Genomic DNA, 11956 nt, shown 5'->3' on the forward strand with positions numbered 1-11956 from the left:
TTAAAAACATTCAAGGGTATTTTGTCAAAATACTAAAACATCTGGTATCTTTTTTTTTTTGGGGTGTCGACACATTCAATTATATCACCCCTTTGTGACCCTTACCTTCCTTCCACTTCCGCCGCCCGTAGGTCGTCGCTGCATCAAGTTTCCGTCCGTTCATTCTCAAGTTAGTTTCCTTCCAATTCTACCTCTCTTATTTTTCCTTATTCGAATATACCCTTACGAGAGAGAGAGATCGATCCGTCTCCGCCTCCCCTTCCGTGATTCAAGATCTCTCGTATAGCTCTCAACATTCGATTTCAATTGTCTTCTTGCGTTACGCTTAGAATAAGTACAAACCCTTTATATTCATTAATTCATCTTTGTAATTTCAGGTGATATAGTTTAAAAGCCGAAGCAATGGTTGATTTAGATGACTTGCTTTTGGAAGCTGCTGGGAGAACAAACGCAGCTCCTCCTTCTAGGTCCCGTCCTCCTTCGCGGAGACGTGAAGGTTCTTACTCCGATGGTGGCAGCGATTCAAACTCTGATGCAGATCGTGCCTATCCATCAAGTAGAAAGCCTTCTGCTTCTCAAGTTCCTTTAAAGAAGAGACTAGAGGCAGAGAGAGATGCCACATCTGATCCTGAAGGTGTCAGCAGCAGCGACGACGAGGACTCTGATTTTGGTGACGACCTTTACAAGAACGAGGAGGACAGGCAGAAGCTTGCTGGGATGACTGAGTTTCAGAGGGAGATGATTCTCGCCGAACGCGCTGACAAGAAAGGTGACAAGAGCTTCACTGAGAAGCTTAGGTCCAAGAGGGAAAACGACAAGACAACCACCACCCCTGTTTCCCTAAAGAACACTCACCCTCCTCCTGCCTCTCGCGGTGTTCGCTCTTCTGCTAGATCTGCTGACAGAGCCGCTGCAAAGGATGATGCTTTGAACGAGCTGAGGGCTAAGCGTATGAAGCAGCAGCAGGACCCTGCTGCTCTCAGGAAGCTCAGGGATGCATCCAAAGGTGGTTCAGGTAGCAGAGATTTTTCGTCGATGAAGAGGAAGCATTTAGCTAGCTCAAGTGATAGTGATAGGTCTCAGAGTGACGATGAAGGCTCCAATGGAGGAATGGTTGACAGTGATGACGACAGGTCAGATGTGCCGACGTATGAGGATATTAAGGAGATTACTATTAGGCGGTCTAAGCTTGCTAAATGGTTTATGGAGCCTTTCTTTGAGGAGCTCATCGTTGGTTGCTTTGTGAGAGTTGGGATTGGAAGGTCGAAGAGTGGTCCCATTTACAGACTCTGCATGGTGAAGAATGTTGATGCAGCTGATCCGGACAAGGCGTACAAGCTAGAGAACAAGACTACTCACAAGTACCTTAACGTGTTCTGGGGTAATGAAACCTCTGCTGCTCGTTGGCAAATGGCGATGATCTCAGATGGGCATCCTGTGGAGGAAGAGTATAGGCAATGGATCAGAGAGGTTGAGAGAACAAATGGTCGCCTGCCTTCAAAGGAAGATGTATCAGAGAAGAAGGAAGCGATCAAAAGAATCAACAGCTTTGTCTACTCGGCGGAGACTGTTAAGCAGATGTTGCAGGAGAAAAAATCAGCCTCGGTGAGGCCGATGAATATTGCAGCAGAGAAAGATCGGCTTAGAAAAGATTTGGAGATTGCGGAGAGCAAAAACGATAGAGCTGGTGTAGAGAGGATCAAAGCTAAGATCAAGCAGCTCGATGCCTCACGGAATAAGAAAGGTGTAGATAAAAAAGCACTCAAACTCTTCGAGATGAACAAGAAGAACAGAGCCGAGAATTTCAAGAACGCATCAGAGGTGAAATCAATCACTGCTAGTCTCAAGGCTGGTGAAGCTGGGTATGATCCGTTTTCAAGGAGGTGGACACGCTCATCAAACTACTACAATGGTAAAAACAGTGGGAAAGACGGAGGAGAGAACGAAGCCGCAGCTGCAGCAGCAGCAGCGGTTGAGGCCAATGAAGCAGATGCAGGCGGTGTTGAAGCGACAGAAGCAGCTTTAGAAGCGGCTGCAGAGGCAGGGAAGCTGATAGACACAAGAGCTCCAATAGGTCAAGGAGCGGAACACAATCTGATGCATAACTTTGAGTTGCCTTTATCCTTAACGGCATTGCAGAAGTATGGAGGACCTCAGGGAGTACAGAAAGCATTCATGGCGAGGAAACAGGTGACAGAAGCAACAGTGGGATGCAGGGTTGTTGAGAACGATGGTAAGAGACATGGACTTACGTTAACTGTTAGTGATTACAAGAGAAGGAGAGGTCTTCTCTGATTATTGGATTATGTATCTCAAGGGTCTTTTCAGTGTTTCATCATCATCTTCTTGTTAAAACTGCTGCTTGATTTTCTTTCTTTTTGTTTGTACTCAAAATGCTTCGAGCAATTTGTTTTTTTTTTCCCTAAAATATTTTTGTATTTGTTTCTTATGTGAACTCTCCTGATTAGTGTATGACTGCATGAGATTAGAAATCAAGTTCGATGCCAGTCTTGGATTTAGATGGCTCAGAAGATTTTACAGGGCGTCAGCGAATGAGAGTGAGGTGAATTGGTCAAGGAAGAGGCTTATGCATTTGCGTAAACATAGCTTTGCTGTTCATCTTTGGAACAGAGAGAGTAAGAAACTTAGGATTGAAGAAGGAAGCATCATTCACCAACTCATGTCTGAATCTTGTATCTTTTGTACAATTTAGTTATCAAGAAACCATATAAAGTAAGGTTCTACAGGGGAGAGAGAGAGAAAGATGAACACAAAAGTCTATTCTGTGTATTTTATCAACTTAGTCAATACTTACAAGCTACTCATTCGAATACTCGGATCTCTAGGAACCTCATAATAGTCTTTGGGCCTTGTCAAGCACACGTAGTAAAGCTCGGAGACAATCCCTGTTTATGAACGCAGCTCCAGCCCGCAAACACGCCTTTCCTTAAAGATCGACAAGAAGGAGCAGTGTTCCCAAAGTAGACATGGTACTTGGTGTGGTAAGCGTTTCGCACAGATCCCGCAAGTAAACACACCTCTGCTATGAAGAAGAAGACCCTGCACAAGTCAGAACAAGATATCGCTTGCAGTTGACCAACTAGAGCAGAAGTGAAAATCACCACTAAAAGCAATCAACCATATATACAAGGGAACGTTTAGTTCTTAATTTGATCTTAGAGAGTTAAGTTAGTAGTTCTGAACTCAAGGACGGTAGTCTAAATCTCCATTGCACACATCTATGTCAAGTAGAAGCTTAGAGCATTCAGGCTTCAACTATTTCCATTCTACTCGCAAGAATAATGTAATGAATGATATCTTCATCATTTATGGATTATTATACAAGAGATAATTAATTATTTTTACCAGGTGGTGATGAAAAGAACAATAGGATAGGATCTAGACCCACTTAGTGCTAAGCGATATCGGCTCGCCACCATTATGAAGAGCTGACTACTTGCCACTATAAGGTCAACAAAGAACCTATTCCGAGACCAGTTGCTATATCTTTCTCACACACACACAGTAGCTTGAATCTCCTGATTCATTAACAACTTGCCACTATCACCAAAAGGCAACACAAACAAATATCAGGAAGAACACAGTACAAGAACCACAGGTAACATTTGAACAAAATACTTAGAAGTAACAATAATCAAATCATATTTACGAGAGAGAGATAGAGAGGACCAACGGTGGTTCTTCTCTGTTCGGCAGCAACGGCAAGACCAAAAGCTGTGAGATCAAACACAAACACTAGAAACAGTAGCAACACAGAAGCCATAGCAGCCAAAGTCGAATAAATCAAAATCCTAGACCCAGATAAATAATCTCTTCCTTTTCTTCTACCTCTACGTGTACTTGAACTTCATCGACACAGTTTCTGGTGAGGAAACTGTTGGAAAACTTTGTAGCAAGTGTTTTGTAACAACGTGTTTGAACAGAGAGAGAGGGAGGGAGAGTGTTGGGAAAAATAAAATATATTTTCCTTTATAAAAAAATTCATTATATATTAATTGACAAACATTACACCATTATTTTGTAACTATGTGTTACCACGAAAATAAAATTCAAAATTTTTAAAAAATAAGTTGGTCCATCTTAAATTATATTATATTTTTTATTAAACTAACTATTAATTTGATAAATAGTGTACAAAAGAATATTCTTGCATTTTTCTTAAATAACATCTACGGATTTGTCTAATATGATTAACGTATATATGACAATTAATGATTATGAATAATAAATATTTAATAATAATTTTTGTATCTTAGCTCTTTTTGTTTAATTTTATATTATTAAAAGATATTAAATAACCACATTAACCATATAATAAAAACAAATTCTTATATGTTATATTTTGAATTTTGAAAACGACTATAAATTACCAAAAACGTTAAATGACTCACACTAAAATTTTGTGATCAACGGTTTAACTTTTTTTGGTAATAACAAGATACAACAAATGATCATAAATCGTATGAATATAGTCCCATTTACTAGATATTCATATTATATATTAATATAGTTTAAAATTAAACTATATAACATAGAAAATACTTAAATATGATAATTTCTAAATTTGTATTGAAAAAGTATTGAAACCTTAATATTTAAATTTTGAAATTTGCATTCAAAAAATCGCACATTAGAAATTTTGTGTTTATCACATGAGTATAAATTCTCAATAATAAATATTTATATTAAAATATATAATATATCTATATCTTTGTCATTGAAATTTAGTTATATACCATATAAAATAAATAAAATGATTGTTTTTATTTATTTACAAAAAGTATCTTAATAAACAAGATGTATTATTTTGATTTATGTGTTTAGTCTAATTTAATTATATACATAATACCTAAATTAATACAAATAAATAATAAAGGATAAAAGTTATTTTTATATATAACATTCATCCCGCGCAATTGTGCGGATCTTAAGCTAGTTTATTAGTATAGAGGAACATATATATGTTATTATCACTAGATAATATTTCTTATTTGATTGGATGATTACAAATGATACAAGCATCCTATTCATACTAGTAATGAGTTATGAATTAGCTAATTATAAATTACTCTTTAATCTTTATCCATGATATCTTTTACAATTTGTTTTTATTTTTATCCACTTTGTTTAGATATTTCTCTATCTTTCTTCTAAAATTTGGATTATTGGTCCTAATAAAGTGATCTAAATCAAATTTTCTTTTCAATCCTTCCTTTTAAACTTAGTTTGGTTATTCGAAACAAAGTCTTCACTGTTTTCCCTTCAATGACTTGATGAAGATATCATCTACTTGATCGTCTGTCTTAGTAACACATTCTCTTATGTAATGATAATGAGTACTGATGATGTGCTTGCTCTGATCATAGAAAATTGGATTCTTCGTAAATACTATTGCCGACTTTTTAAGATCTTAGTTGACTCCTATTTTGGTAGGCTCAACTCTTTTATCAAGTTTCGTAATCAAATACCATTACAAACGCATGATGTAGCCACTACATAATCCGGTTCAGAAGTAGAAATATGACAATTGGTTGCTTCTTAGACATCATTTGAAACTGGTCTCTCGCATAAAATATTAGATACAATTTACTATTGTAATAAAAATAATATATATTGATCTAATTTTCAATACTTTAACTTTAAGAATTTTATTTTTCTTATCAAACTAAATATTTATTTTTATAATAATTTAATAAATTAAAGTATATTTATAATTTATGAATTTATATTATTTTGTGTTTAATTAATTTAATTTAATAATTTTAAAAATTAATAGATATTAGGTTATGTAACAATGTTTATTATTTGATTTAATAATCTAATTATGCTTATGAAATATATATCTATATAATTATTTTTTATTTTTCATACTATAAGTAAAAACTAAATTATATTAACTATAGTTGTATTTAATCATAATAATCTGTTTATTTTTTATTTAAATTTATTATAAGATTTTTATAACAGTATCTATATCTTTAAAGTTAAAATAAAATATGTTAACATATTTTAATAGAAAAAGTATCATTTTAGTTTTAGAAAGAATTAATGTTTTTCTTTATATTTGTAACTATAGTAACCTATTTTAAGTGGAGTTTATAGAAACAATATCAGTTTTAATAGGAAACTACTTTCACTAGATGATTTAACATTTCGTATGTGTGAGAGAATATCGCCAGAAAAAAATATAGTTTCAAATAGTTTATAGAAACTATCAAAAAATTAATATCTAATTTAAAGTGGTCATCATTTAATTAATTATCACAATATATAGTGTTTTGATTATAGAAACTATTTGAAAACTGAAATCATATTATATGTGGTTATAAATATATCAATTGTATCATACATTGAACTAAACCTTAAAACGAAAACCCTAAAAAGCAACCTGACATGTCTTCTATAATCAACACAAAACTATACAAACTAAACATTATACGTTTTCATATAAACCTTACATCAACTTAACAATCAACAATTAAAACGTAACAATATATGTAGATGATACCACATCTGAATATACCATAATAATATAAAATAATAACCTCGCGAGTTTTGATTAGGATAACCACACTATATATGTCCTATTTGGTAACTCGCTCTTGAAAATATGGTAATTTAGAACAGTTAAGTCATAGGTGGAGTTGAGTAACATTCACATACGAGAGAACCGAGATTGCAAATGTGATAGTGGAGAGCGGTTAGTAAGGTAATCTCAAAACACGTCTTCTTTGCGACTTTGCCAAGTAAATTACAGGATCAATAAAATTAGAGCATTTTCATCTTAACAGAAAAAAGATAAAAGAAAACAGGAATATAATAACATTATCTAGCGTGTCTTATCTCAACAATACATTAATAGAGAAAAGTAGAAGAATACATGAATATAATAACAACCTTATCTTAACAATTCACCGATCCGAAAGTATTGAATACGGTTTAGAAAATGTGGTTCAAAGTATATTATATGTAAAGCTATTTTTTGGGATATCGTCATCTTCTGGTAATAGATTTCAACATTCATTTTAAAAACATCTGAACCCCGATCATTCTTGCTTGTATTCTCTAATCTTTCAACATGATTAACTGGTTTTTCCTCCATTAATATTTCATCTCCTCGTCTACTCACATCACGCTTCATGGCCTTCTCACTTTTTGGTCCTCAATATCGTTAATATTGATCTACATGAGTATTTGACAAATATATAAAAACCATATAAAATAACAATACTGATAAATATAAAGCTGGAAAACATTCATCTGCAACATGAAAGATATCAATAGAAATATATTCGATGCACTACAAGCAGCAAAACATGTTATTACCGACTACGATATGAGTCGGTAATCAGTCCGCTAAATGGATATATGCGACTGATTTACGACTGATTCGAATTGTCGTAATACACCTCGTCGCTAAATTATTAAATCGTAAAACAGTCGGTATTTAGCGACTGTTTTGCTACTATTTGGGGCAGTCGTGACTCCAGTTGCTAATGAGTAGGCAATTTAGCGACCGATTTACGATTTATTTAGTGAGTATAATACGATGGCTTAGTGACTTTTTCAATGACTCAATTTAACGACTGAATTTGACAGCTGATATAACGACACAATTACCGACTACAGTGGCGAGTAATTATATTAGCAGGAAAACATTTGGTATATTTGTGGGAAGCCTCGTTATAAAGATACGAGTGGAAGAGTTCCAGTACCATATAAAAGGATGTGGTATTTGCCTTTGACGGAAAGGTTGCAGAGGCTGTATCTGTCTGAACGCACAGCGCAACCAATGAGATGGCATGCGGAGCACTCAACAGATGGTGAGATCAGACATCCTTCAGATGCAAAAGCGTGGAAGCATTTCCAATCAAAGTATCCCGACTTTGCGTATGAGAGAAGAAATGTCTACCTTGGATTATGTACTGATGGTTTCAGGCCGTTTGGCAAGAGTGGAAGACAGTATTCTCTATGGCCAGTCATTCTTACACCATACAACCTACCCCAAACTTGTGCTTGCGACGAGAGTTTTTGTTTCTCTCGATTCTCGTTCCCGGACCAGAGCATCCTAAGAGATCACTTGATGTGTTTCTTCAGCCACTAATATATGAGTTGCAACAACTATGGACTCAAGGTGCTGAAACATACGATGTTTCGTATAAAGAAAACTTTCAAATGCGGGCAGTACTAATGTGGACAATAAGTGATTTTCCAGCATATGGTATGTTATCTGGATGGACAACGCATGGAAGGCTATCATGTCCATATTGTCAAGATAACACTGATGCTTTCCAACTAAAACACGGAAGGAAAACGTGTTGGTTTGACTGTCACAGGAGATTTCTACCACCAGATCATCCATATCGTAGAAGTAGGAATTTGTTTACGAAGAACAAGAGGGTGTTTGACAGTCCACCTCCAGAAATTCGTGGGAAAGATTTGAAGACACAACTTAGAGATTTTGGTGCAGAAAGGACGCCAGACGTCGGTGGACATGAGCATTTTCCGGTAGATGGTGTTGGAAACCTACATAACTGGCCCAAAAAAAGTATTTTTTGGGATCTGCCATACTGGGAGGATCATCTACTAAGGCATAATTTAGATGTCATGCATATCGAGAAGAACTTTTTTGACAATCTCATGAACACGATCCTTAATGTTCAAGGTAAAACAAAGGATAATTTGAAGTCAAGACTGGATTTAGTCGATATATGTGCTCGTTCAGAACTTCATGTTGATGAGAGTGGTAGGGCTCCTTTTCCCATATACCGACTTGATGCAGCGGGAAAGGATGCGTTCTATGATTGGATTTCAAACGATGTGGAATTTCCAGACGGTTACGCATCTAATTTGCGTAACTGTATCGACAGAAAGGAAGGAAAGTTTACTGGCTTGAAAAGCCATGATTGCCATGTAATGATGCAGCGTCTCCTTCCGTTTGCCTTCAAGGAACTATTACCACGAAATGTTCATGAAGCAATTGCAGGGATAAGTGGTTTCTTCCGCGATTTATGCACAAGATCAGTGACTCTTGAAGGTATTGAAAATTTGAAGACTAACATAGCTGTGATTCAGTGCAACCTTGAGAAGATATTTCCTCCCTCATTTTTTGATGTTATGGAGCATCTTGTTATTCACCTGGTAAGAGAATTGGAACTTGGTGGTCCTGTGCAGTATAGATGGATGTATCTGTATGAGCGGTATATGTTCCATTTGAAGAAGATGGTGAAAAATTTAAGTAGGGTGGAAGGGTCTATAGTCGCACAGATGATCAATGAAGAAACTTCAAACTTTGCCGAGTACTACTTTCCAGCAGAAGTTCAGACCAAAAACAGAAGACCTGCTCGGCATGATGATAGAGGCGAACGGGCAACATATCATTGGAAGGTTCCAGACATTTTCACAGACGTTGGACGACTTAGCGGAAAACCAAAGGACCGTCGACTTACTGATCAGGAGCGCAGTCATTTGCAAACATATTTACTCACCAACTGCGAAGATGTTCTTCAATATGAAAGGATTTTCATGGCAGAAAAGCGGTTAGAATATAGATACGCCACAGAGGACGAACTAGAAGAAATGAAGCAGAGAGAATTTGGTGGATGGATGTTTACTTATGTGAGTGATGGTTTGGCCAGAGGTGAAACATTTGACGATTGGATACGCGAGATGGTCGTTGGACCAAACTTTGTTGTGAAGTCATATCCGAGATTTTGTACTCGAGGATATGCATTCACAACTCAGAAGAGGAGACGTTCGAGTACGACTTACGATGCTGGTGTTTGTTCTGCATCAGGAGATGATGTATACTACGGACACATAAATGAGATTTTGGAAATCAAGTATTTGGGCATGGTTGGATTGCGCTGTACTGTTTTCTATTGTGACTGGCACGACAACACTCCAGATCGAGGTGTGAGAACAGATGCATTTGGTGTTACATCAGTAAATTCAAGACGGAAGCTGCAATATTATGATCCTTTCATTCTTGCTTCTCAGGCCGATCAGGTTTGTTATATCAAGTACCCCCGGGTAAGGAACAGAGATGATCCATGGGTTACTGTTACAAGACTCAACCCGAGAGGCCGAGTTCAGGGAAGTTCTGAGCTGGAAGACCCACTACAACCAAGCACATCCGGCAACTTAAGTGCAGCAGAAGATTTAGGTGGAGTTGGCCTTGTAGTCGATTTAACTGACTTCGGAGAAGAAGCCGCCGTTCACGTAGAGGATGAACCAGTGATTGGAGAGTTTCACCAAGATCCAGATTCAGATTCATCTGGTGATGACGACTCGGAAACAGACTAGCGTCGACCTTTTTTTTTTTTTTTTTAAAGGAAAATTCCGAGGAAATTCCGAGGACAGATAGGTTTTCCTCGGAATTTCCTCGGAATAGATCTTCTCGATTGAAAACCCCAAGTTCCTCGGAATTCCCTCGGAAAATTCCGAGGAAATTCCGAGGATCTCTTTATGTTCGTCGGCATTTCCTCGGAAAATTCCGAGGAAATTCCGAGGAGATGGGGATTTGATTATAGATTCTTTTTCCTTGGAATTTCCTCGGTATATTCCGAGGAAATGCTGACGAACATAAGGATTTCCTCGGAATCTCCTCGGTATATTCCGAGGAAATTCCGAGGAACTGGGGGTTTTAAATCGAAAACAACGTTTTACGGATTGAATAACACGTATATAACCTTCATTAAGTGTCATAACCAGATTATGATGTTTGGAACTATGAACTTTGGTGTTTTATCCAATAACAAACACTTTTACGATTGCATGAACGAAAACCACACAACATAAGAGAAACACTTATACACTTTAATAAATGGTAAAGGGAATACTTACAATTATTTTTGAAATTGTGTTATTTCATGGTTTATGATCATCTATACAAAGAATCCTCAATGGTATGCATTATAATTGTATAAGAAATGAAATACGGCAAAATAATCGATGTTTTAAAACCCCAAACCCTGGTTCCTCAGAAATTCCTCGGAGATTACCGAGGGTATTCCGAGGAATCATTGTTCGTCGGAATATTTTCATTTAACCGGGTAAACCAAGCCGCCAAATATTTCGGGAAAATTGAATCAAAGAATTCCGAGGAAATTCCGACGGAAATATTAAATATTTCCGAGGAAATTCCGACGGATAGTTTCCGTCGGACGCCTCATAATATTAGGGCGAGCCCGATCTTCTTCCCCATTTCTCTCTTTCTCTCCGCGCCGCTGAGCCTCTCCTCTCGCGATTTCCGGCGACTCCACCGTTCTCTCTCGCGTTTTTCCGGCGAATCTCCCCTAATCCTCCCCCATAATCATGTAAGAACCCTATCCCACTCTTTTAGGTTAGATTTGTATGGTTTTTAAGTAGATTTGATGATTTTGGAATGAGATTTATAGATTTTGTTAGGGTGAATGGTAGATTTGTGTAAAATCGAGTTTGATTATGTATTTCACTTGATTTGAATTTTTTTTTTAGAGTTTTTATTAATTTTGTGGTTATAAAAATCGAATTTGAAATTATATATATATATTGAAAACGTTTTTTGTATATAAAATCTATTTTTTGCATTTTAAATTCATTTATATATTTATTAAACATTTTTAAAATCTATAAAACTTTTTTTAAGATTAAAAATCATTTATATAATATTTAAAAACATTTTTTTTGTATTTTATATGTAAAATATAAATTTCTATATTTATTAAACATTTTTAATATTATGAAAACTATTTTTGTAATTATTTAACATTTTAAACATTTTTAAAACTATTTTTCGTAATTATTATGTTTTTGGGATTTATTTAAACTATTTTTAAAATTTTTAAACTATTTTTTATTTATTTAAACTTTTTTTATTTAAACTGTTTTTTTTTAAATAAAATTATTAGAACTAATTTTTAAATATGTTTTTTTTTTAATTTACAGGTCTAAT

The 11956-nt window shown here is 35.7% G+C and overlaps 2 protein-coding genes across 3 annotated transcripts; one reads left to right on the forward strand and one right to left on the reverse strand.

The window, feature by feature from the left end:
• The first annotated feature begins 7 nt into the window (after positions 1-7).
• On the forward strand, positions 8-2513 carry LOC103830303 (protein RTF1 homolog). 2 transcript variants are annotated; one of them, XM_009106067.3, is made up of 2 exons: positions 8-169; positions 378-2513. In XM_009106067.3, exon 2 carries the CDS (start codon positions 403-405, stop codon positions 2293-2295), a length of 1893 nt encoding a protein of 630 aa, XP_009104315.1. In that variant the 5' UTR covers positions 8-169; positions 378-402; the 3' UTR covers positions 2296-2513. The 2 variants fall into 2 exon arrangements, with proteins under 2 accessions (XP_009104315.1, XP_009104324.1); XM_009106076.3 differs by having other exon boundaries at positions 44-280.
• On the reverse strand, positions 2367-4405 carry LOC103830294. Its single transcript, XM_009106059.3, is given in 7 exon segments — positions 2367-2911; positions 2913-2929; positions 2931-3060; positions 3367-3470; positions 3473-3523; positions 3526-3561; positions 3695-4405. Coding segments are annotated over 7 exon segments (528 nt in total). The 5' UTR covers positions 3785-4405; the 3' UTR covers positions 2367-2811.
• Positions 4406-11956: the final 7551 nt, after the last annotated feature.

This window comes from Brassica rapa, chromosome A01, assembly GCF_000309985.2.
Source record: "Brassica rapa cultivar Chiifu-401-42 chromosome A01, CAAS_Brap_v3.01, whole genome shotgun sequence".
NCBI classification, from domain to species: Eukaryota; Viridiplantae; Streptophyta; class Magnoliopsida; order Brassicales; family Brassicaceae; genus Brassica; species Brassica rapa.

Bases quoted from the DNA above. Each gene is read 5' to 3' on its own strand.
- LOC103830303 (XM_009106067.3), top strand. From the start codon at position 403: ATGGTTGATTTAGATGACTTGCTTTTGGAAGCTGCTGGGAGAACAAAC.